General features: G+C 40.5%; 1 protein-coding gene across 1 annotated transcript in view; it reads right to left on the bottom strand.

Annotated features, from left to right (window-relative positions):
- Positions 1–1,706: 1,706 nt before the first annotated feature.
- FBLN5 (fibulin 5) overlaps positions 1,707–27,410 on the bottom strand; it is a 52,906-nt gene continuing 27,202 nt past the window's right edge. The window contains exons 5-11 of the mRNA XM_074824970.1: positions 20,888–21,010; positions 17,568–17,684; positions 16,503–16,622; positions 13,539–13,661; positions 12,863–12,989; positions 9,801–9,996; positions 1,707–7,825 (exon numbers count right to left, since the gene is read on the bottom strand). Coding sequence (XP_074681071.1) covers positions 7,664–7,825; positions 9,801–9,996; positions 12,863–12,989; positions 13,539–13,661; positions 16,503–16,622; positions 17,568–17,684; positions 20,888–21,010 — 968 coding nt within the window. The 3' untranslated portion in view covers positions 1,707–7,663. The remainder of the gene's footprint in view (positions 7,826–9,800; positions 9,997–12,862; positions 12,990–13,538; positions 13,662–16,502; positions 16,623–17,567; positions 17,685–20,887; positions 21,011–27,410) is intronic.

Consider the following 27,410-nt stretch of genomic DNA (forward strand, 5'->3'; position numbering starts at 1 on the left):
ATTTTTTTGAAAACTGATGCTGCATTCATGAATGCTGCCCTCCTATTTTTATTGAGGTGACTGTTAGCACTTTTCTGTCTTTCAAAGGCCCAAGCAAAGCTAAAACACTTCATACAGCAGGAGAGAGACTTACCTCAGAGATCCTGCACACTGAGAGCATTCCTTAGTACTTTTACATTATCTTGGTTTGTCCTTTCCTTGCCTCTGGCCATGCCTGCCTTTTCCTTGGCCCACCCATCAGCCACCCATTGCATCTGCATCCTGGTAAGGATCAACTGTGCTTAGTCCCATTGGAGGGAGACAGGGATGATGGAGTTCAAAAAGTGAATTCTTCCTTTGCCAGATGTTGCATGGGATGTCTTCATTCCAGAGCTATTTATAGGCTACATGGGCACTTATCTTTCTAAGGACATAATCTCCTTTATAATATTTTGCATTTCTGGTTGATTATTTTTGTCCATAGTGATGATATCATAACAAAACACTGAAGGTTAACTAACGAGCAAGCTCTTTTCTATTAACTTTCTGGTTCAATTGTCATTTTATCCCTCAGTAATTCTCTTTTTTCATCTATGGGAATGACTTTACACTGGTTTGAACCAAATGCTGTCACTTACACCATTGTAACTCACAGCAAATCAGACTGGGTAGTTCTAAGTGAGCACAGCCCTGGGGAATAGCAGAGAGATACAGTAGAGCTTGCTGCAGGTAGCATGCATGTGGTAGGCAAGAGCTTGGCCCTGTCATTTAAAATTTTCCATAAATGTATAAACACAGTGAGAAATTTTATATACATTATGAGGTAAATCTCCACTTGACAATATTAAGAAGGCAATGAAGGTATCTCCCCTCCAGCTGAGGACATGTCTCTATGAGTTTTGTGCCTTCCTCACTGACCTGGGGTGTACGCTTGTGTTCACAGGTGTTTCTGATCTCTGTAGGAGCCCAGGGAGCACCTGCCATGGTTTTGGAAGCAGCCAGTTTTTCTGTCCCCCTCTCCTACCCAAATGGCGTCAGATGTCAGAGTCCAAAGAAATATTTTTAAATTATGAACTAGATTCAGGTTTTCTTGGGGATACTGATTTGAATAGCAAATCTGTGTTATCTTGGCAGGCCTTCTGCTTCTTTGTTTGCATTTCACATAATCTACAAAATTAGTTTACTAACCAAAATGTTTCTTAAAAAGAGTGATTTCTTATGAATACTGGAGAACTCTGGTGCTGGACTTTTGAATTATGTTTGCATTATGTGTAGGCAGCCAGGAAACACCGTATGTTTTGAGGATTTTGTCAAAACTAACCTTTGTAGCTATGATTTCACATGTTGAACACAGAGCATTTACAGCAAGCTGCTGATGAACAATCTCCAGACAAGGTCCCAGTCTTGAAAAACACATGCACATGCATTACTCTGTACATGGCAGAATCTCAAGGAAGTCAACATAATCCCTTATAGGTTACAGAGAGGAACAATTTCTATGAATGAATTATGAGCTGTGACTCTGCAAAGACTTGTGTGTAGCTTGATGTTTTAACAATATGTAGAATCAAGTGCCTGGGTTGGCCTTTGAAGAACAGGGGTGAGGAATCATTCATGAAAACATGTCAATGAATGGCTTGAAATACCAGAGGAAATTTTGCAGTGTCAAAGGACATCTCAGGAAGTCTAAAAGTACCCAAAGATAGTGCCCACAGAGAAAGAGATACTGCAATCATACTACTGTTTATTTACTGGAAACAATCTTTCAGCTCTACTGTAAAAATAATACATATCTGTTTACATTTATACCACTGACACTGAGATTCAAAACTTAAAATAAACCTGGGCTAAATCCAGACCTGATGTAAGGTGGTTAGCAATCACTGACTTCAGCATAGTGGGGATCACAGTGCACTCTGTCTGACTGGGCCAAATACTCTGTTTGCAAACTGGGAAAACATCATCCAAGGTGTGAAGAGCCTAAGGATGTATTGCATAAGCATGTCCTTATCAGGCTTCTTAAAAAGCCTCGAGACTATCAAGCCAGCATGATACAGACACAATTTCAGGAGAAAAGTGATTAACCAGAAGCTAAAAGAGGATCTATTGCCTTCAAAACTGGTGGTGTGTGTGGGTTTTTTCAAATACTCTTTGTGAAGCCAAGCTCTGCCAGCAGGCTGGGCAGTCTCTTCAGCCATTCAGACCTAATACTTTGCTGTAAGTGTGCCTACTGACATTGCAGAGGGAGAGGCATACAAAAGCAGCAGATGGGCCAACAGCAGTGCCTGCATTTCCAGTGAAATACATGAAGAGCTTGTTGTACAGATGGTGGGTACAGAGGAACCTGGAAGCGAAATAACAGATCTGCCTTGGCTATGAGAGAAGCAGCTGAGGTCAGTCAGAGCCTAGAAGAGACACAGCCTACAACCGATCTCCAAAAAGCAAAGTAAAAAATGTTACGTAGTGCTAGAGGGGAAGTGGAGCTCACTCAGCACGTGCTTGCAGTGCATGACCATAATGAGATCACTTGTCCTGGACAAACTCAAAAGGGAGAATGAGTGACTTCTGGGATACACGAGGGAATTGAAAGAGATTGAATATTTTTGGCATTTTTGGTTGCTGAAGTGTTTTCTAAAGATCCCTTTGCTACCCAGCTACATTCTTCAACTCTTACATCAAGGTTAATGCATCATTATTCACTTGATGGTGTACCCAACCTCTTCCTTGTGTGACTTCACCAATACTAGTTGAATTACAGAGTTTGGCTAATGGAAACCACTAGAGGGATCTCAGAAGTTTGAACTAAGAACTGGAGTAAGTGAGATTTCCACCTCTGATGTACACACTTACAAACATCAGATGCACTCTGCACTAAAACAGGTGATGAAAGAGGCAGCTGCAGCATCAGAGACATTCCTGCACAAACACCTCTGGACCATTACACTCCCTATGGCACTGACCCTCCAGCACAGGTCACCTTTCTGGGCACGCTTTCTGCAGAATCCCTGGAAGTCTAGTTATGACTATCAGCCTCACTCTTCATGCATAGCACCTGCTTTGGGGTTGAACCATTCAGAAATATTCAGAAGTTTCAAAGACTTGAAAAAACAAAATGTGACGGGTGTAAGTCACTTGCCTGGACTCATGGCAGATGAGGAAACACGATTTGCTTGTGCCATATTATCTTACAACTCTTTGACTTCCAAATGCAGACCCACAACTAACAGAGCTAGTTCTAGCTTCTGTGAATTCTCCTTGGATACTGATACATGCACAGTGCTTTACACACAGACAAGGAAGATCCTAAGGATACTTTTTATCTTTCCATTAAAGAGCAGCAGAGTCATGCAAATTAACACCAGCTGAGGGTCTTGTCCATCCAGGATAGAGATTTATTTTAACAATAGTGCCTGTCAGGCTTGAATAACATTAGGGCATACTTTTTTGTTTTTTAACATCTCTGTGCTATGAAATTTTCATTGTGTTCTAATACAGCTACATGCTATGGAAGATACTCAGTAGCGTATCTGTGAATAAGCCAGACTGGAGAACTTGAATGACTCCAAACTGTACTGATTCTATTCCTCTGCTTGCTCCAGACAGAAAAATGAGTATGTAAGTTATGCTGATGCTGATAGCATGTTTATGAGACAATGAAAGTTGACTCTTCTAAAAGCTGAGCCAAAAAAACGTAAATATGAGTACAGGCCCCCAACTTGAAAAGCAGAAAGCTCTGTGTGAATGATTCTGGACACTACACTCAGTGATGGTGGGTCACCAGGTACTCAAAGCAATTTAGTTATTCTCAACAAAGTTATTGTTGTCAGAGAAGCACAAGTTGCAAAGCCATTTTGTGGGATCCAGCAAACTCTTAGGTGAAATAACATTTTGTTGTCTGTGTCCAAAAAATCAATCCCCTAAAAATATCTCAAAGTCAAGCCAGATGATAGGACCCATTCAGCTCTACAGCACTGGATCTTTCATCTCTTGGCATTCTTCTCCCTCTGACACCTAACCTGACTAGCATGAATCACTTGGTTCATGTATCAGATTAGATTTTCCTTCCCAATCATTGTGATCTGTATCAAAGATTACTGCCATTTCTGCTTTTGTTTACTTTTATTCTAATGATTGCACTGGCAATAGGTGCTGTACAAACACATAGTGAGAGGCAGTCTTTTCCTGAGGACCTCCATTTAAACAGACAGGCAGGAGAGGCAAAGAGCTGTCCCTTCCCAGCTCAGCCAGGGAACAGCTCTGCCACCCTGAGCAAGTACAGAGAAGCATGTCAGAGCAGAGCCAGAGGGAAGGCACACGTACCCAGACCAGGATCAGTGCCCCCATCAGGTGCTGGCTGGAATACTATCTATTAACCATATGGTAAAACTCTTGGTGTTAGAAAATCCTCTGCAATAGGTTAAAGAATCCTTCTCTGAGCAGACCTCGAATTCTGTCAGCTTTTAGGGAGGCCTGGCCTCACAGGAGAATGTGAATGTATACAGCAGTTGCAAGTTTGCATTTGTAACTTTCATGCTGTAAAAATCTGACATGCATAGTCCTTTTTTTTATTTGGTGAGAATTGCTGTAATATACAAGCCTGCGATGGTCTATTGGAAACAGACCCCTGACTAGGAAATGGAGAGTTTAGATGTTATAAACTGCTAGTAATTTATTATTTTGAGATTGGCATATATTTTGGCAAAGTAAAAGTTGGCTGGAGTGATAGTGAGTGATGAAAGATGTTATGGCGGTTGAGAAGTGGCTGAATTCCTTTGTTTCCAGACTTTTCACTTTTTATTTAAGGCGCAGAATGTTTATATAGAAAGTGTAATATTGTTTTATGAGTATTTTCTGGACCCTGCTAAAACCAAGCATTCAAGCTTTACTCTTTTTAACTAAGTGTTTTGTTATGGAATTCCTCTGGGTTTTGATGTTTCTAAATGAGGGTTAAATCAGGTTGGTATGTGGGGGCCATGGGAGAACAGCCCAGAAGTGAGAAACTGTCTGATGTCTAACAGGGTGGGCTTCCTCTCCAGGTGGTGATGTGATGGCAGGAAGAGAGAGGGTGCCTCAACTAGGCATGAAGAAGCCATAACATAGGGGCACAAAAGGGAGAAAAAGGGGCTTTTAAGCATTGGGAAAACTTTCAGCATGTTAAGAGTTTAATGTCTTTAATACCTGTCCCTTGTCTGCTCTCTGGGCCACCAGAGCCTGCTTGTTTCCCACATCTCACTTCCATTATCTGGGACAAATGAGCACTTTTAGCCCCATGGTTATAAACTAGCATTCCTCCTTCCTGGTCATCTCTATTTTCCCCTCCAAGACTGTGGTATACGAACAGCCATGATACACTCAGGAAACATATTCTTGTTTCTGATATTTCTCTGCACATTTCCTCTACATTTATCTCCTCGAAGTCGACTACTCACAAAACTTGTTGGCTTCTTGCCCTCAGCTTGGCCCACTAAACCCTGGAGTCAGGCTCCAGCTTTTTTGTTTTTACAATAAAGGACAGCCTGTGTACAGAGCGCTGAGCCACAGGATCCCAGGATGTTGTAGCAGCATGGAGAAAACTTTAAACCATTAAGAAATGGAAGCTGCTAAAGCACACTCAACTCAGTGTTTCACTGCTGTGAGCCATTGCATCAGGGCTTCCTTCAAACTGAGTACAAGTAAAAAGAGCGGAGTCTCTACTAAAGCTAGGGAAAGCCAGCTCCAGACTAACAAAGCTTACTAGGAACAAGAGAGTCAATGTTTTGATTGTGTCATGCAGTCTGTGTTGTGATAACTTTCAGAGTCTGTATTCTCCCATTTAATACTCCATTTTAATGAAGACCTCCCATAAAGCTTCTATTCTACTCCAGCCTACTCGCATTATAGTCTTCAAAAACTCCTTTTCCCAAGTAGCATTAAGCACTTCCAGTCATCAGAAAGATGAAGCAAAGGTTATCTTTCCTGCCCTTGCGATGTTGGAGAGCAAATAAGGCAATAAGGAAAAAGCAGGGGGAAGAAGCAAAAGAACTTGCTTCAGAGAAATTTACGAACAAGGCATATGAACCCTCATCCCTACTAAAATAAAAGACCAAAGAGCCAGTGGCTTCAACAAGGTAAGCATTATACCTCCGAACTATACAATTATTTTTTTTTCAAACTCCTAATATATATAGATTTAGCTTAGCACTGTGAGGCTTCAGCTGGAATACTTTTCACAGTTTTGGGCACTGCACTTCAAGAAAGATGTGAACCAACTGGAGACAATCCAGATGAGAGCAACAAGAATGATCAAAGGTCCAGAAAATGTGATGTATGAGGAAAGACCAAAAGAATTGGGTTTGTTTAGACTAGAGAGGAACAGTCTGAGGGGAGACATGACAACAGTCTTCAGACATGTTAAAGACTGCTGCAAAGGGGAAGATAAACTGTTCTCTATTTCTACTGGAAGTAGGCTAAAAAGCAAGGGATTTAAATTACAACAGTGGAGATTCAGATTAGACTTTAGGAGAAACTTTCTGTTGGTTACAGCAGTTATACCTGAGAAGACATTGCCTATGGAAACTATGGGATCCCATTGTTTGAGGTCTGGGTACTGATATAGTGGGATCTGCTTTGTGGCAGAGGCATGAACGATGAGACTGGTCCACGTCCTTTTCAGCTTATTTTCCCCAGTGTTAGGAATATTGGAGTGAGACTGCACGTGAACAGAACAATTAATTTTTTTCTGAAGGAATTTGGACGGGTCTGAGCTGAGTTGTCTTTGAACAGGAGATTAGTTGCAGCCTTAATTACAGAATTAATATCACTACCTCATAACCATTACAAACTGTTTGCAACTATCACACTCAGGAAAACAAGGAAGAATAAAGTTCTGATTCTTATTTGGTCTAAAGTCCCTGGACAATATTCTGGCAGTGGAGACCTGTGTCAAAGAGCCTGGGTGTAAATAAGCATAACATCCTAAATATTGTGAAACATACCATCCAGTGATAGATTTCTATGAACTCTGTTATATAGAAAGATTTAATACAGGAAGGAACCCAAACATGTGACACTTCTTTAGAAAGTAGATTACATAGTACAACATGTATTTTGGAATGAATTTACAATAAATTTTAACTATAAAATAGAATCAAAGAAAAATAGGTGAAACTAAGACAAATGCAGGGTGAATTGAGACAAAGTGACTGACTGATAATTCCAGAGATAATTTGGAATGTAAGTTAGCACTTCTGAGATCCCTTGTTTCAATAGGTGGCTTTTTGTTTCTGTTTCTGCTTGTTTGTCTGCTTTCCATTTATAATGAAAAAAAAGCAAGATTGCAAAAGCCAGCTTTTTCCTCAGTTTCTCTGGTGCTTTTTGCTAAGCAGCCTCGGAGCTACAAAGGTTCACAGTCTTTCAAACATAGACTCATACTCTAGAAGTGTTTACAATGGAAAGAAGAGTCCTTAAAATATATGACCACATAGAGAATCATATGGGATCTGCTGACAATACATCTTCAGATGGCTGCATCCTGGTAGGGTCTGTGCATGAAGAGGCCTCCCTCCTCAGACAGGCATAGGTCTCCGGGTCTGTGGAAATACTGATTTGGTTAGAGCTGCTATACGTACTGGCTTCTGAGGAGGGAGTTCTGCAGAGGAGGAACCGTCTCTTTTAGTTTAGTGTTTCCAGGGCACAAACTCAAGGTTTAGAAGGAGTACTGTGATACGTATATCCTCAGCCGGATGACAGAGCTTCCTCTGAAGTTGATGACGGTGTTAACAGTGATCATTTCCAAGTCCAACTGAATAGTACGGGGCCCTTTCACAGGCCGGGTCATCACCAGAGTAGCACTGATCGGTCCCGTTTGCTGTGCACAAAACAAGAGAAAGCAGGTGAGATTTTCAAAAACGACTCTTGAAAACTATTGTCTAATTATGGTCTTCAAGCAGCCAAAATAACAGTTTTCTGTTGCATTGTTTGAAACTACTTTAATTCATGGGAGAAATAGCTTCATTTCAGCGTTTGGTTCCATTTCAGTCTTTCTATGAACTATCACCTTCTACAGTTTGTAAAGCCTTTGGGACTCCTGCACATAAAAGGAACTATTGAACATAGATATTTACTATTGTCCAAATGGAAAAAATGAAAACATGGATTTAAGGTATAAACAAGTGGTGCCACCTTTTTTTCTTTTTTGTGAGATATTATTTTGTTTGATGTAAAGAACACTGTTACTTTGAAGCAGTGAACACCAAGAAGGGGTTATATTAACAGAGCTTGGAGAACAGATGTTCCTATGTGAACAGAATCAGGGTTTGTTGTATAATTGCATATGTTAACATCACAAAACCTTACCCTCTGAAGAGAGCTTTAAATATGTGAATGCACTTCAAAAAATCTGTCTTTTAGTAAGTGGAAGCAGACTTTTGAAGTATCTGGCTGGAACGGTGGATTATGAAATTTTTGAAAATCAGAGCTTCTGACGTTAAAACCAAATGCAACTTGTTTTCCAGAAGAAACTTATGTACACAAAGCAGGACCTGTTGTACCACGAAACTGAGCATTTGTGTTACCTCTGACCAGAACAGCCTGACAAATCTGTGAGGAGGAGCTGGGTGGGCTGCCTGGGCTGGGCTGTGGGTGCTGGTGCCTCAGCCCCCAGGGAGCAGTGTCCTGGGCCCCGGTTCCTCCCCAGCACCCCTTCCCTTCCTGCCTGCTGATCCCACTCTTCCCAAAGCCGCAAATAGGCACCAACCACTGGCTACCAACCTGGCACAGGGACAGTGCTGTTGTCAGCAGAGGGAGAAGGACAGCTTGTGCAAGTGGAGTGTTTTAGGTGACAAATGAATGGGGGTGTGATAAATAAATAAAAGAAAACAAGCAGACTCAAGCAGCAATGATGGTCGCTGGAGCCTTAGCACTTGGTGGGTTGACCCAGATGAGGAGAAAAGGTCAGTGGGATGAGTAATGACTTTGCAACAGGAAAGCTCTTGTGGGATGTAAATGATCGTTCCTGGACCATGTGTCATTTCAGGATTTTGAAACATTTTCCTTTTTTTGCAGTGAGAATCTGAGGCTGTCAGGAGAAATGTGTATTGGAATCTATCACACTACTGGTTTCTGTGAGGTATGGGAACACCTACCAATAGTCACTGAACATCACTTATGATCAGCCTTAAATGCCACGATGCCTGGTGGCTGTGCCTCATTCCGTGCAGACATCACCCCTGCATGTCAGGAGTGCAGTAAAAATGACTGGGGAACAGAGATATCTTTTGAAGAAAATTCAGATTTAAAAAAAAAAAAAAAAGTAGTTGTGTTTTCTCTAACAGTGTCTACATAAAATATGTGTTCTCAGTGAAAAAAATTCATAACAAATGAAAGCAAAGAACTGAGAAAGTCAAGTTTTGGGCTAAAGAGGGGGGTTTCCTTACATTTGGTTTTCAGGTTTTTCAATTTCCAGTGAATAGTTTAATAAAACAAACAAGAATTGTTGACTCTTTCAGTGACAATTACTGATTGTCCTTCAAACAAGAAAAAGTTTGGCACAATAGTGTCTTTTGAGCATGGGAGACCTGAGCTATTCTTAGACATGGGCACAGCCCCGGACTTTCGCGAACTTAATGTCTCATAGAACAAGCATGTTTGCTTTGGGTAGGTTACCTTCATGAAAGAGCCAGCAGCCCCTGCAGATCAGCACACTGCTCTGCATGTCTGCCTGTAAAAATGCCTCATACTGAAGGTTTAAATGATATTAATTAAAAACTGAGTTCTGCTATCAGAAGGGTATTCAGCTAACAAGAAGATACTCCATGTTTTCTCTCAGTGAGCACCAGACTTACCCGCATGTAGAATTCCCTGCCCTCATTCCCTGATTTGATTTGGAAGATGTAATAGGCTCCAGGGTAGCGAGTTGTTGCTTGCATCTGAAAAATGTCAGAAGGCACAGACCGCCCGGACACCATATCCATCACTCTGTACAAGATGGTGAATGGCTGATCTCTGCAGCCGGCGTTTTCAGCTGGACACATGCAGCGGCTAAGTGTCAGAGATAGGATTGTCATCAGAGGTTACAAATTGCTGTAATATTTGATTCTTTATATGCAAATTACAGCTGCCTGAATAAATAAACAAATAATGTTGTCGGCCAGCTAAAAGAATCAATGAAACTTGTAATGAATTTTCCCACTTTTAGTATTTACTGGCCTACCTATATCCCTGCCTTCTTTTTGTTGTCTTCTAGGCCAAAATATCTTGGCATACTTTGTCTCCTTAGATTACTCGAAAATCTGTACTTTCTTTAAAGCAGCTCTGTAGGTGTAGACTATCCAATACATGTTTGTCCTGATAGTAGTTTAAACTGAACTGTCCCCAAAATAACATCAATTATTGGGTCATTTCACCAATGATGCTACATAAGTGTTGTATTTTTTGTTTAACAAGCTTTTATATACTACACGAATACATACAGTGAGACATCCTGGATCAAATCAAAGCTCTAGCATCAAATAGAGAGCCCTAAGGAAGAGCAGGGTACCAAGTAAAGCGTATGAGACTTCCACCAACAGCCTCCAATTGTTTGTGACTCAGGAAATTCTTGAAACAAAGGTGTGTATTCATCATCCCTTAATGCATTTCTTATCCATCAGCTTGTCAGCTTCCCCTTACACCCCCATGAACGTTTGGCATCCACAGACCACTTCACCTCTCTCTGCACTGTCCCTTGCTGACTTCATCTGATGCTTCCAGTTCTTCTATTGAAAGGTGAGTGGCCAGTCAATCCCTGCTCATCCTCCTCATGCAAGGGTTTCATATTTGACCCTGTTCATGGCTGAAGAGTGCTAACTTAGTTGTTTCTCACAAGGAAGCTATTCCATACTTCTGATCATCCTCATTGCTCTTTGTGAACCTTTGTCCAGTTATATTTCTTCTGAGAGGAGAGGAAGGAATTGCACAGTCTTGAAGATATGGGCACACAAGGGCACATGCTCTAAGGATATTCTCTACCTATTAACACCTCAAATTCAGATTGTTTTTCTGACCTCTAGTGAGTATTGGAGATCATGCAACTATCTATAACAACCCTCAAATCTCAGTTTGGACAGATTATGATCAGATCAGTTCTCTATTTAATTTGTGAATTTGGGATTGTCTTTTTACTTTACATTCATCTACACTGAATTTCATCTGCCATTTTTATTCCACAGTCATTGAGGCTTCTTCTGCATTTCTTTTCTGTGCACCCTTTTCTCTACTGTCCTCAGATTGTCTTGCAGACTTTGCCCATCTCATGGTTTATTATTTTTCCCAGGTTGCTTACAAATGCGTTGGACAAAGTAGGTCCAGCTCAGACCTCTGCAGAACTTCACTGTGAAAGCTGACAATTTAATACTATATTTATTTTTCATCTTTCAACCTCTTACTCTTCTGTGCCAGGGACTTCTCTCTTACATATGTCTGCTTAATTTCCATAATAACCTTATGTGGAGTTCTTTTCAGAAGCCTTTGGAAACCCAAACAGACTGCATCAGCCCATGTGCCCTAGCCACATGCTGCTGATTTCTTCAGAGAACTCTAATAAAGTTGTGAGGCAGGATGTCCCTTTATAAAAGCCACGTCGGGGAATTTACTGGAAGAGTTGGGTCTTTTTGCCTATTTTTTCTGTAACCTCCCCTACTGACACGAATTTCAGACAGTTCATCTGGCATGTCCCCCATAAAAAGGCTCCTGGCATTACAAACACCCAATTCCTTCCACAGAAAACACAGATGCAAGGAATTCACTTGGCTTTTATACTGACCACTTCTAGACATATGCCACAAATTAAATGCAGTCATATCTAGACATGAGCCAAAGCCACCAAACACAAAGCTCAGAGATCAAGAGTTCTGGTGCAGGCTGATCTGTGAGGACTCTATAGTTGGCCTCTGGGTAATTTAGATACAGAAGCTTCAGATATTTCAAATTCCAGTTTAAGACTCTACCACCTCTGAAGTTAGGTAAACCCAGAACTGGAAGAACAGAACGTGTCTACTCCTCAGCTGCCCTAGTTCAGAAAACAGTGTAAAGACATGAATAAATTATAATGGAAAGAAGCTGATTCTTCATCACTCGCCTTTCTATAAAATACATTAGGCTACTAAGCAATCCCAAGTAATTGGGTTTAGTGCAAACACTATGGATGAAATACTGTGGGCTGCAATATACAGAGATCTGTCTGGAGCTGAAATTTTTTGAGCCCCAGGCAAATACCTACAAAAATGGAAAAGAAACAAGTGATTTTTAGAAACGTGGGATTTATTTTTTTGCTTGCTCAAATAATTCCGAATTTAGACAGCAACAGTGCTTGCAGCCCTATCCAGACATACCCAATTTCAGTTTGTGGACTTTTCAGCACTTTTAACCTTTAAGCAGCAGGAAACTACTTGTATCCTGCTATAACTATCATCTAATGTTTTAAAGTACTTCCTAGACATAAGCTAGTCAATATTTACAGGAAATAGTCACACTAATAAACAGGCTGCATTCGAACATATAAGTCAGTTAGTAATGTAAGTAAACGTCTCTTATTACATAACAAACCTTGCTGCTTTCTGTACTCACTGATAAATGTTTTTCCAGTCTAACTTCCCACACATCTGAGTATCATATCATATCATATCATATCATATCATATCATATCATATCATATCATATCATATCATATCCCACCTGGTGACCTGGTAAGGAATTGCAATTTATTATTTTATAAAGCTTACCAGTGGTAAGTGCAGCAACAGCATGTATGTATAACTCTCTAGACACACTTCATGACTGTGTTGGGAAAATGCAGCTTATTTCGTTCACTCTAGATACACTTCATACAGATAGAATTTGCTTTTGTGGCTGTGGGTATGTTACTCACTTCTCATTAATCTGGATATAAGGATCCTCACATCTTACTGGGTCTAAACATTTATATTCTCCTGGGATATTGAAACACGTTTGCTGTGGAGTGCAGGTGAAGTTTCTGTTTTCACATTCATTGATATCTAAAACACAAGAAACAAGAGAAAGGTTAAAGCAGGGAAACATGTGCAAGACACCACTCTTACAAACTGGTTTCCATCTTAAGGAATTACCCCAAAATTCACAACACTCTTGCACCATGAAAGTGGCCTTTTGATAACTGGCCCCTCTTTTAAGATCAGTTTTTACTCCATTCATTTCTGCTTATTGGAGCGTTCCCATATGCTAAGTGCTGCAAAAATAGAAAATAAATTGGCTGCTCAAGCTCTCTGACCTTAGAGAATGGGAAAACTAAAGAGAGACGCGCAGCAGAGAGGAGAGGAGAGCATCTGAGGGCTTTCCTGTATAGCTGTTTCCTAGCCAGTAAAGTCTTACTTACAACAACACACCAATTCACCTCAGTGGGACTATTCACATGATGACATTCTTACCAGAATTACATAATTGGCCCCTACGAGTATTTCATTGTGCAATGCCAAGACCAAGCATCTCAGTTCTTGAAAACCTCTTTCCAGACACAGGACCTATTTTCTGGTCCCCTCGGGTCTTAATCAGCACAGGAATGTTCTTACCTTGGCAGCTTCTGCTATCGTCAAGCAAGTTATAGCCCGAAGGACAGATACAGTAGTAAGAACCGGGCCCATTCACACATTCGTGCTGGCAGAGGAACTCTGAGAAGCTGCATTCATCCATATCTGCAGTGGTAAAACAAAGCTTAGTGTCTTTGGCTTTACAGTCAAAAGAGCAGTCCCACAGGCAGGTGGCTATCCAGACTACATGCCCATCACCCCAGCTGGAGGTTGGCACTCTCCAACTCCCTAGAGCTCTGCAGCCACCTGGCAAAATGCTATACAATAAGTTCTTGGTTAAACATTTTTCTCCTAGGGAAACCAAAGCTGCTGCGGAACACAATGTGTGGCTTTTATTTATTTATTTTTCTTTTCGAATACCTGTCACCAGTTGGGCATGTTTTCAGTTCTGTTTTCCATCAGAGATAGAGCTACTCCAATACGAAGCTGCAACTGGAATTTGAAAGGAGAAGCTTGGCAGTGATTTTCTTTTCTTTTTTTTTTTTTTTTTCTTTTTTCTGGAGAGAAAACTTCCCTTTCCCAGGGCCACATGGGTCCCAGCAGAACTCCTGCAGCCAGCCCCGGCTGTTTTATGTTTCTTAGCCTCTAGCCAGTTACTTCCAAGGCATTCCAGCAAGACTACAGAGCTCATCCCAGCTTGGGTCAGACCTACTGGAAGGCCCAGCCATCTCCCAGATACCCAGTAAGCTAAGCAGCCTGTCAAATCTCTGATTGAAAGCAGAAATTGTGATCTTTTCCTCTTCCACTCATGAATTGACCAGTCATTGTATTCTGCAGAACTGTGCTCCAGCAAGAAAGATGAACTTCAGAGCTGCACATGGAGGCATGGCTGACTGAGGGGAAAACACATGCAAAGGCGCTAGACTGAGGGAGGCTGCATTTAATCATTTCCTTATTTCCCTGTTCAGGGGAAGAAAGAAACAAAGGCCAGAGCCCCAGCCAGGAACTCCCAAGTTCTTATTCCCAGCTCTGACATGTTGGCTCTCTCAGGCAAATCACTTTTACTCTTCAGACTGAATTTCCCTTTCTTCTAAATTGGGCTCAGTCCATTTATCCACTTTTGGTGTTTTGTGCAGATGGATTGGAAAGTATCTGAAGTCCAAATATGTTAAAGTGGCTTTACGGCTGCAACCACATTATCAAAAGGGAGATGAAAGGAACTCTACACCCACATAGACCTGTCATTGTGTGACCTGCCCCAGTGAGTTCGCTGGAAAAAACACCTTGCTGACAAAACAAGATGGACGGAGGGCTGACTCCATCAAGGGACTGAGGTATCATCCACCCCCTCGAGGTGTCCTAGCTCAAACCTCCAGCACATCAGATTCATATAACCTGTGCTCAGCTGCTGTCAAGTACTGGAGGGATTTAAAGTCCCAAGGGCCCTACATTTCTGCTGCTGAGCCCACACAGGACAGGCACACCTTTGCTGTTTCTAAACACTTCTGGCATTCTGCTGACTACCTGCGGAGCACAAGATGGTCAGCATTTCAGAGCACATCTAGTGCACATGCAAGACCTCTGTGGTTAGAAAATAATGCCAATGTTGGAAAAGCCAGGTTGAAATCTCTGTCCCTCTCTTTGAATCGGGGCAGGAATGCCTCTCATCTTCAAGGTAAGCTGGATGCTAGGCCATGGACTAATCCAGTGACTGTTGAAGTACAACTGGATCCTGGGTGTCTCATAGGAGTGTCCTCCTAACCAGGCATTCCCTTTGTGAACCTCAGCGATGTCTAGTGGTTGTTTGTGAAGTAAAAGAAGCTCATCCAAAGAAATTTGACCTGCTTTGACAAGCATTTTCTTGAACAGAGTTGTCAAGAAAAGGTTTGCTGCTCTAAGTCTGTGTGGCGGAAAGTCCCTTTTCTTGGCTTAACTTTCAGACATAAATGAGGCTCAAGCACCACCTCTTCTGTCACCATTTTGTACTGGCAATGTTTATGTGGCATTGCATTGAACTTAACTGGTTCAAGCCCTAAACTAGCTCAGGAACACATAAAAAAGTGCAGGAGTCTAACTTAGGTGCAGAAATTCCATTAGCAGAAAACTTAAGTTAGGTGTTGCAGCTCTAAATGTTAAATGCACAAGACCCTTCGGAGACTTAAGCCTTTGTTAATTTTCTTATAATACAGAGGATTGCAGGGAAAAACAGCTTTAGAAAAACTAATCTATACACATACTGCATATCACATGTCTTCTCTCTCAGAAACAGCATGTTACATCTGTTTACTGTAAATTAAAAAACAAGCATTTTCCAGTGTGTTTTTCCTTCCAAGAAATATTGGCTGGATTCTTTAATTTTATCAGGCTGTGGGAACATTAAGCACAGAAATAAGTTTTGCCTTCAATTAAAATAAAGCAATAAAATAAAAACAAAAACAAGAGAAGAAAAAGTACAGTGACATAAGCACAGTTTCATTTGCTATGTGCTGAACAGATTAGCAATAGCTGTACTTAGAAACCATATATTGTTTCTGAAGTGTAGCCAGAGCCATACAGGGGAAACTGGGGAAGGTTTTAGACAGAAGTGTGCAGTCGTAAGAGCAAGATGAATACATGCATTCAACAGACAAATGGAAAAGTGCTTTATATAAAGTATTTCTTTAATCATGGAAGAATGTTCTAGGACTACCCTTACTTTACTTTCTCTAATAAAGCTTCCCGTTCAGCATTACAGAGCATTTTCTTATGTTTTACTGTTATCCTGGAGCTTTTTAATATTCAGCTTATTTCTTTAAAACTATTTGCAGCCCTCCTCCATCGTGCTTTTCTGGGTATTTGCTGTGTGCTTTAACTGAAAAGAAGATCATGTAAGTTGCAGCTATCCTGCTGCTAACCATGGACCAAGGAAAAAAACTTTTTGAAAAGCATGTACAAAACAATACACTGGAAAAAGGAAATGTAACAGAATTAATGAAACCAAAACAATAAATAACTAAAGACAGTTACCACTGCAGTTAACTCCGTCAGCTTCCAGTTCATAGCCAGGTTCACAGCGGCAGAGAAAAGAGCCGTAGGTGTTGACACAGGTTTGAGTGCAGGGGTTTTCGGTTGTACATTCGTTCACATCTATGGGAAACCAATGCCCAATGCATCAGTGACTTCTCCCCAAACTCTATTTTCAATTCATTACTGTAAAGCATTTCAAAAAGATTAGCTGTATAGTCAGAATGATTTGTTCTGAAAAAATATAACCAAGTCAGTATTGTTTATTGCGATTCAGGCTGATGCCTGGAAATAGCATGTTGGAAACACAACGTGCGTGGAAATGAAGCATTTTGGGAATGTCTTCAATCAAAAAAATAACATGGAAGATGGGATGAAATATTTATTACAAATGCTTCTGTCTTTATCCTGCAATTTTAAAACCATTGAATTGATTTTGTCATAACAGACCTGAGACAAAATGCAGCAGGATGTTCCTGAGGAAGATAATGCTATAAGGAAGAGTCCTCAAGGAAACCTACAGCTAAGACAAAACCAATTTTTTTTTCTTTTAGGGCATTATCAGCTTCTGAACATCGTTAGCACAAACCATTTCCTGCAGCATGTGGGAAAATGCTCCCTGCTTAGCTAAGGAGAGGCTTTATGAAGAGGTTGTGTTGACTTTGATAGAGGTAGCACATCACAACAAAAGGTGGTCTAACGATCAGCATCCTAGTCTGGAACTTGGGAGACTCAGATCTAATTTACTGATCTGACAGAGTTTTCCTGTCTTAGGTGGGTCACACAGCTTCAGATTTTAAAAGTAAATTCAGTGCTCAAATTCTTGGTAATTTCAGTGAATTGATTAACTCTGTATTTTAGGGGGCTTGGGCCTCCATGCATATTTCTTCTGATACACTGGTCATGTTGCACCTGTACACCTCTGAGGTACTGTGAAAATACAGAAATATCTCAGGCTGACAAACCTATGAACATTTTCAAAAGCAGTGTTGGGAAGTTTACTTGCATTATAAACACTAAGCTGGGTTGGGACCAAAGGTTTCAGCCATGGTTTACCATACACAGTACCTTGGCATGATCTTCCATCATCATTAAGGGTAAAGCCTGGGTTGCATGTACAGGAGTAGGAACCAGGCACATTGGCACACAGCTGCTGGCAGTAGCCGTAGCGACATTCATCTATATCTATAGATGGGAAAGATGAAAATTAGAGTGGTCTGCATTTTCACATGCAAGTACAAAGCAGCAAACACACTGAGTCAACAGTATCAACAACACAGAAATAACCTGGCATCCTGGTTATGGATACAGCAGCCAAACTTTCGGGTGTTCAGACCCAGATTTATAGTTAAAATACATCTCTACCCTGAAGAATATAGTAATGTGTTTTATATTCACATCTATCAGTAGTCCTGTGAACTGACTGTCATTGCTGTAATCTTCAGCTTAATGTGATGTGATGTCATCAGGGAGCCCAGAGTCAGTCCCTTTAAGCAGCTGCCTCCAGCGTACCTGATAGCTGGCACAGCCCGTCAGGACAAGCACAGCCGATGTTGTAGCAAAGTTTTGTCAGAATCAAGATAGAAACCTTTTTTATCTCCACATATACCAAAGCCACTCACTAGAAAAGCAGAAGTATTTGTTACTAAATACTTGGTTTTTAGAGAGGATATTCTTTAAAGACTTTTTTTCACATAGTCACATTCACATTTTGTATTAATTTCCAACTGACAAGTTATAACGATAAAATGTAAACAGTAAATGTAATGCCAAAATAGCAGCTTGGGCTGAATTGCAGAATTAGCAATACATGCAACTGACTCTTAAAAGCACAAGAAAATGCTGTAACATACATATGATGGTAAAAGTGCTAGAAGAGTTTTGCTCCTGGATTACAAACTGGAATGAAACACCTGGAGTAGTTGTCCTTTCCAAGGCTTTACATTTGCTTTGGTATCAACTGGCTTTTGATTTATGGGGATTTTTTTAATTGTTACTCTCAAAGCTTTGAAGTTAAGAAAACCAAGTGTATTATCTGCAGTCAGTTTGCGAGAAGGAGCAAAGCAGGAAGGCACAGATTTTGGTGAAATCACTCCCACTGCAGGTTTCAGTGCACATGAAAATGAAAATTACAGTGTTGTCCCTATGGTTCACACATATGCATATATATCTACATGAATTCCAGCAGTTCATTATTTATTAGCTAAATTGGCTGCTTCCTGTTTTAGTGTTAAATATTAAAAATGTGTTGGGAAACTGAATTCTTGAACGACTTGAACATTTACATGATGTGGTAATACCATGAAAAAAACCCAATGTTGTGAATCTGTTATATAAGTAGTTACATCCTGCAATTCAAGTTTATGTTATTGGCCTCATTGGGGCAGTTTTGCCATAGAAAATATCAGGAAACCATTCTGAAAATGTCAACAGTCTTGGAAATACTCTCTCTGTGTAAAATAACAAGGACGCTGACACCCAGTTTTACCCTTACTAGCTTTTATTTCCCACTGCATTCTAAATAGAAAGATAACCTAAAGGCCAGGGTCAGCTATGGTATGTACACCAGCAGTAGGCTTGGCCCAAATCCTGCAAAAAGTGACATGGGTTTTAAGTAAATTAATACCTCATTTCACTGACACAATGCATTACTTTAAATGCATGCTTTGGCTTTTGCACGGCTGTTATCTCAAGACTGCTGCTACATTTTGAGGGTAAGGACTTCTTCTTGTGAGTGGGTGGTGTGGACACTGCTGTACTGGCTCCTCCTGTATAAACTTTACTGGGATAATTACACCAGATAGAAATGTAGCCTTTTGTAACCGTGGTTTACTAACAGTGCACCAAAAAAACCTGTCTTTAAAACCCAACCCAGCCCTCTGATTACAGTAAATGGTCTTTTATTGCTTTAGGCCAGCAAAAGTCACTTTTCCAAGGCCAGTGGAAAATATGGAAAACTGAGACTTTTTTTGACACTTAGGGAAAAACATAGCAACTCTAAACACAATCTGCTTTTAGCTCTTTGCATTGCCTTGTAATTAAGGTGGGTAACGCTGGAATTTTATTGCCTATTTTAAACATCATAATCAGATACTTGAATCAAATCAGCAGTGCACCCTCTTTCAGTTCTCTGTCATATCCATCAAGCAGTAAAGTACTTTAGATCCATGTCCATATCCTGAATGCTGCACACAAGCCTTTCATTTGGGCTGTAACTGGGGGAAGCAAATGAGTAACAAAACAGGAGCAGAATCCCCCTCCCTGCCCTCCTCATTCCCACCCCATCACATACGCCTATGCAACCCCTGGCACAAGTTTTTTTCCCAAGAGAAGAGGAATTATCAGAGATTAAGAAGCAGGGGCTTGTGAACTTCATATCCAGGGGGAACTACAAGACAGTGACTCCTCAAAGCAGCTATGGCTGCACAGACCCCAGCTGGGACAAGACTCAGCTCTGCCCCTGCCAGGTAAGTTACACAGCAGCTGTTTGCACTAGTTAGGAAAGCAGCCATGAGTCAGTCCTTCACTGGAATTGATGCTTGGGAGGAGAAGGTTGGAAAATAACTGGAGAGACTCCAGGGATGAATGGGCAGGGAAAGCCCGTTCTCCTTCCAGCGGAGGTGTTGTGACAGGACAGTCCAGCTCCACAGAGCTGGCAGGGAAATAGCCTACACCAAGGGGAAAAAAATAATAATGAGCAAACTTAAAAAATAAAAGAAGTTGTATCCTATCTCCTAGGTCCTATCTGTGTACCTAAAACTAACATCTACTTCATCACTCCATGTGGAATGGGCTGGAGAAGAAGGGAGCTGGAAAGTTTTGCTGTGCTCTTTGTTGAGGGATGTTTTTTTCAACAGACCTGAGCTAAAAGGATGAACAGGATAATTTATTAATAAAATAATAAAATCGAAATAAAACTGCTTGGAAGCTACCGAAATGGCACCCAGTTCAGAGGTAATTTTTTCTCGCCCCCAAGCAAAAGGGTTGGTTGAATCTAGGGATTTACTGGCCTGTTTCTTGGTCTCAAATACTGATCCCTTTGAGTCCACAATGTCATGGTGTGGAAAGGACAGGCCTGTTTGGGAATAAATCTTTTTGTATACATGCTTGAGATTGATCTTATATGAAAGGGAATCTTTCGGACTGGGAATATGAAAATCCCACATGTTACATAGATGCTAGTCATATGGCATTTACATCTACATTTTTGTTCCGCAAGGGAGTCTCTCTGCCAAGCATACCATTGGCATTTACAGAGTTGAAAGACAGTTTCCACGTAGCTGAAGGTTTAACCATGTACTTGACAAAGATGCTTATTGACATTATTTCAGCTATTCATAGGTAAACATACACAGATGCTCAAATACCATATTGCATGAGGTTTTTACCTAAACACTGGCCTTCTAACAGCCAGTAGCCTTCAGTGCAGGAACAGGTATAGCCCCCCTCAGTGTTTATGCAGATCTGGGTGGGGTTACACTGGTGAGAATCTGAAGCACATTCATCCACATCTGCAACACAGAAATACAGCAAGAAAATATTAGAAATGGCAGCAACAAAAAATTGTTCCAACTGTACAGAGACTTGCACTCGCAATGTGTACACCAGCTCCACACGAGGAACCAGAGTATGGTGGAATAGAGAATATGACCATAACCTACAGTAAAATTCATAATAAATGTCTGATGGCAGATGAGAACTGAGTGTGCTCATCAAATCTCTCCCTTTTGCAGATGACCCAGTGTTTCTCAGAGTTCCTCAAGAAAGGAATCACATTACCTCAAGCTTTTTATTACTTCCACATTTGCTTTGTCACTGAACTGGGATTTTCATGCTACAGGGCAGTGTTCAGCCCTAGGGAAAGGCTGCTGAAAGGGCTATATAACCCCACTGCAGAGTAGGAGATGAACGGGAGTTCAAGAGATGTACAAACACAACTCAGACATATTAAAAAAATTACCTCGTGTCCCCACCAATGCAGATTATCTCACTGTAATTTTTCTGACAGAAGGTTCAACCAAAATCAACCTTTACCTGACAAAAAAAATGTATATTTCCTTAGAATCAATTTCCTGACAATAAAACTCTTTTCTTTTTATTTTTTTTAACCATCCTTATTGTTTTTAATGTATTTGGGTTTTTATTACAACCCCTTCGGGTGTTTTTGTTGTGGGTTTTTTTGGGGGGTTTTTTGGGTTTTTTTTTGCAAAGGAGGTGAATAGCATTCCTACATTTATATAAGCCAAGACCCTGGAACCTAACTGATTAAAAATGCCTTTCAGAGTCAGAAGTTCAATTTGAATCCCTCCTTGCTCAATCTCTTCCCTGATGTTTCTGGCGTCGGGCTTGCCTCTAGATGTCAGAAATGGAAATATCAAAAGATAAATTGTGTCATTTTTTCAGCCAACTCAGATTTCTATGTTTTATTTATTGATACTTAAACTATTTTTTTATTCCAGCATACTGTGCACTGGCCTTTGCTGAAGTACTATGTCATCCAAGCAATGCTACTCCCTTGATCCCCCCGATTCTTATTAACCCAGACTTTGTTGGGTCATGACTCAAAGTATCTCACAAATGCACTGGGCTGGAGCAGGCAGCAGAGGGCAGGAATTATGTCTCAGTATCTGCCCCTGAGGCACCTAGCCAGTCGGCTGTAAAATCCCAGCAGTCATGACATAACTGATCCAATCTACTACACCAGCATATCTAACATGTTCAGATATATAAATAAATACATACATATTAGATATATCTGGAGAGAGACTAGAGTTCTTATCTTGCCAACATCTGTGCCAGAGAAATTTATGGTGAGTCAAAGCTGGTAAGATAACAAGGGTGGCACAATTAGAGGTAATTAACTCTGTCGGAAATCAGTTTCCACGTATTTATTGGCCGGATGAAGGTTGGCAAAATGGTGGGGGAAGTGGGAAAGGGGTAAGATAACAAGTCTAGACTAGATAGGCATGCAGATATGTTCTTCAGTTCAGCTATTTCAATTCAGCTTCTGCGATTGGGCTAAAACTTCCAGATCCTCCCTTCATACAGCGTATCACACATAATCTGAACACAGATTTTATCTAACCATAAATTTAATAAGAATGACATTAGTGTTTTCTAAATGAAAAAGCTCTCTATTTGTCATGTCCACTTATTGTTTTAGGAGTGGGACCTTGGGATCTGGCCAGTTCTGCTGTTTCTAGCCTACCCCGAGCTTAAAAAGGAGATTTTAATTTTCCATGCTCCCTGCTTCCAGTAATATTAATAGGTGAAGCACAGTGGAGACAAAATGAGGGTCAGGGTCTTACCACCACATGTGGTAGCTATACTGCTTGAAGACTATAGATCCTCCACTCTTGTGTGGTGCATATTTCTTCCAGGGGTACAATGTGCATCCTTCACCAAAAGCAACGAGTGGCTACGGGATCATTTTTGTTTCTGAGTCATCTTTGTAGCAGTGGCATGAGCAGCAGCACAGTCACTCCGGAAAAGTAAGACACCAATCCTCTTCTTTTTTGCTATGTACCAAGCAGATTTCTTTGCTTACTCCCAGTTTTCACTTTTTGTGGTGGTATTGGAGACATATTTCCATTTGAACGCAAAATTTTTTGACAACAGAGGTTACCTGTGGAGTTTCTGCTGTCCCTAGGAAACCTGGTCAACCTGAAGTTGTCCATGCAGAACACCTTGACTTCTGCATTTTGCACTGGATAAAACCTCACTGACTTCATCAATGAGGTTTTATGCAACCAATAGGTATAAACAGCTTTACTGGTAGCATCAAATCTTTTTGCTTGGGCCTGAGTACATACACCCAGTTCTATATTACATGTCTCTGGCTTTCTTTAAGATTACCCCTTACCATGATGCACCATTAAACTCTGACAGACCCAGTCAATGCAATCAAATCAATTATTTTTGGCAAGCAGCCTTCTCAGTTTGAACAGGTGGTATAATCCCAGTCTGTCTTCCAGGGGTTATTTACATTACATGTGTTCACTAAGTGAAAGCTGGTATTTGCACACTGAGAAACATGTTGGTGCAACAATTGGCTAACCATTAGGTATCCTCTTGAAGAACATCAGAGCTGGGAGATGCCGATTTACACAGTGAAGCATACAGTGAGAACTGACGTGGTTGATAAAGTCAAAACTAGACATTTGACAGGGAAAGTGAAAAAAACCCACAAACCCACATTATTTCCACTGCAGAGAAAACTAGCCATAAGACTTTCAGAGACTGTCTATAACAGATTCATTAGACTTAAGCACCACCATAGAAACTATATCACAATACTCCCAGGGAATTTTTGATTGAGTGGAAAATTGCAAGTGGAAACAACCTGACATTTAGTCAATAATGTGTAAATAATTTCTTATTCTGGTTGCACAGTTTATTTCTGTCCCATTCAAACATAAATCTTAGGTGTATTCATGCCCTGGGAATATCACTTCAAAGCTCATTTGTACCACCTCTGCCCTTGTGGTGGGTCATACACAATACTAGAGGAAAACTGTGATGCTAAATGTACATGATACTAAATTGTCAATAGTTTTGTAGGTTCAAAGCAGATAAGATGAATTCAGAGAATAAAAAATTGTAATGACTACTCAATACAAGGATAGCACATGTGGCTAAGAAGTCCCTGAGATGAAGTTTTCTGGACCCTGGAAGAGTGCCTCTGACCCAGCGTAACTTGTGTTGCAGTCCTTACCATGGAAAGAAATACTGCAATGAGTTGTCTGAGCCCCAGTAAAGTCTAATCAGCTGGAGAACAGAAGAGTTACTAAAGTGAAGCAAGCTAGCAAGACACCCTAGAAACCCCACTGCTCCCCATTCAAGGTGTTAATAGATTGTGATATTTGATATTTCGGCATTGGTACCATGAAAGCATCAGATGGATATCCAAGGATGGTTTTCATTATACTGAACCTGCTTTTAGTACCTTTCATTGCCAAGATCCTTAGAAAATATTACCTGCATCCCAAGAGCAATTCTAGGTCTTACTAATAGCTACCGTTAATGAATACCTCATCTGTGATTTTGGCTAGATTTCTCAGTATGTGCTACAATAAGAATTGCCATGAGGTGAACTAGGAAGCAAATACAAATTAGATCTGTCCTCAGTGAAAACAGACTAAGGTACCTGGTAGTTATCATGCAGGACAAGGAACCGGCACAGTGCAGCAACCACAGTGTAACTCATGTGCTGACAATTTACCCTGTGGGAACTCATCCTTGCTCTTCATCTTCCACTGTCCTTCCTCCTATTTGAAAAATGGGGATAACAAAATCTCTGTCGTAGTCCAGTCTCCCTCACTGTTTAGCACCTAAAACTATTCAGGGCAGGGCCTGTCCTCTTATATACAGAACCCGTTCACAATTAGTCCATTTTTATTTGCAGCCTTCCTATCCGAACACAAATCAAACTGTACTATGAAACCCTGCAATGTCCCACTTGGTGGTAAATGTCAGTGCCCCTGGATTTTAATCAGGAAATTCAAGACTATGGAAGTAAAGGACTAGCCTGTGATCACTCAACAAGACAGAAGCAAGAACAGGTCACAGATGTTTCTGTCTTGTAGTTCTTCATGTAGCCCAATACAACCAGTCCCTATTATATGAACACTTAAAGATGCAACTTTTTCAGAAATTTTGTGCAGCCTCTACATTGGCTAATGAGATCTAAAGTTTTACTTAGTCAGTATTCTGAAAGCGTTATGTTATACTAGGAGACCTCAGAGTCATCAAAGGCTATTTCAGCTAAACTCTATGCTAGTCACAATGTTACTGTTCTACCTGAATGGTGCATTGAACCTCAAAGTTTCCGGCAGTTACTGAAACAGAGAGAACTACTGACACAGTCAGTGGCAAATTGAAAGAGCTATCTAGCTACTACACCTCTTCTTACCCTTACAGATAGGACTGGGACTGTTGCTGCGAAATTACATTTGAAAACAAGAGGATGTTAAAGATCATACCTAGTCATTTTGCATAAATCCAAATTTTCCCAAGCGACTAGTGACTCTGGATGACTCCTTAGAAGTTCCTGATTTTGAGAGAGCAGCTGTTCAACACTTAAAACCACACTAGAAAACGAAGGCAGGCCAGGATGGACCCCTGTTCAAAACTTCTCTTGCCAAAGAGTGCTTGGCCAATGCTGGCCCTGGGTGTCTCAGCTCTTGATTATGCTGCCACGTGCTATCAACTTAGCAGTCATCTATATCCTCTCATCCACCCTTCCAGTTTGGGTTCACCTTACTGCTCCCACAGCTAGCTCCAATGACAGAATTTCAGGCAGAAGTCCAGACTGAAATTAAAATTTGACCTGAAGTGGGATCAATTCACTTTTTTACTTCCTAACTGAATATTGAGGCAACGACACAGCCCATTCAGACCACTGCTCTCTCCCTCCTAAGAAATACCACCTAGAATGAACACAGAGCCTCATGGCTTGAAGCCATGAGTTTTAAAGATCTTTGGTTTACTGACTGAATGAGAGAATAGGTAGGCAGCATCTCCATATACATCTGTCAGGAAATTCTTGCTGCAAGAGCCTGAGCCCGAATGCTCCAAAATTAACCACATCCCTCTCTCTTATCTCAGTGTGTCTGTCTTAAAAATTTATGGCTGTGGTGGTTTGGTCTAGCAACCCTGGGGTGTGATGTTCTGTTTACTTGACATTTTGACAGAGGTGAGGTGGCTGGGGCAATGGGGTTTCATTTGGGGATTGGAAGGGTGGAGAAAGTATTTTTTTATATTTCTGGCTGACTGGATGCCTTTTGTGGGAAGTGAAGTGCTGATGATTTGTTTTTATTGGTACAGATTGTATTTTTAATGGATGGCAGGATGCCTGGTAACTGGATAGATATCATTTACAATGTCAAAATAAATAAATGAACTAATTGTGTTTAGCATGCAAATTACTTATTTTGTGTTTTATTATCTGTAAAAGCCAGCACTAGTCTTCCTGGATTCTTTAGAATTTAGCCATATCATAGAACAATGAATGAAATTTTTAATTCATTGCCCATAAATTTTTTTAAAAAGAAATAATTTAAAAGTCATGCATACAAAAAAACAGGGCAGCATATTAATATAGTCAGTAGTCAGAGAGAAAACCTAGATGTCAAGCTGCAGCACACCACCACATCTCACCAGAGAGGCTAATTCTTATCAGAAGATGTAGTGGTCTTTTATACTGATCGATGTCCACAAAGAATGCAGGACTAAGTCCACTCTCATTTGTATCAATAATATCGCAAGAAATCACAGCATAAAAAGAAAACCAGTACTCTAATCCATTGAATTAAGACCAGACATATTCAGTACTGCTCAGACAAAAGAGGCTAAAACTAAGAGACCAGAAATCTCAAGAGACAAACATAAATGTGGAATCATGCTATGAGTGTCTACAGGATCCTGAGGATCTGGTTTTGGTCCACTGTTTTCCACATTTGGGATAAAATGCAGAGGATAACAAGCTGGTGGAATTAAGAACTAAAAAGTGAAGAGAACTCTTATATAAAAAAATAATTTGCTAGGTATAGTGGGCAAATTTGAAAGTGCATTTCAAGGCAGACAAAAGCAAGGTCATATATTGAATGAAAAATGTTGGTCGTGAAAATAACTCTGGGGTCATTAAAGATAATCACTTGAACGTGAACTTTTCCTGACACAGCATTGCTGAAAGGACAAGCGTAAACATGAGAACACTGAGTAGATACAGGAAATTGTTCTTACCACTGTATGTTGCATTAGTAAAATAATTACTGAAATAGATTTCTGTGTCAACACTTCAAAAAGTGATATTGCAAAGAGATCAGAAAATCTCCAGAGAATGATTCCAAGTCATGAAAATTTGTTTTGGAGCAAGAAAATGCTTCATTTAATAATCTATTTAAGAAAAGG

The sequence above is a fragment of the Strix aluco genome, chromosome 4 (genome assembly GCF_031877795.1).
Source record: "Strix aluco isolate bStrAlu1 chromosome 4, bStrAlu1.hap1, whole genome shotgun sequence".
Classification (NCBI taxonomy): domain Eukaryota; kingdom Metazoa; phylum Chordata; class Aves; order Strigiformes; family Strigidae; genus Strix; species Strix aluco.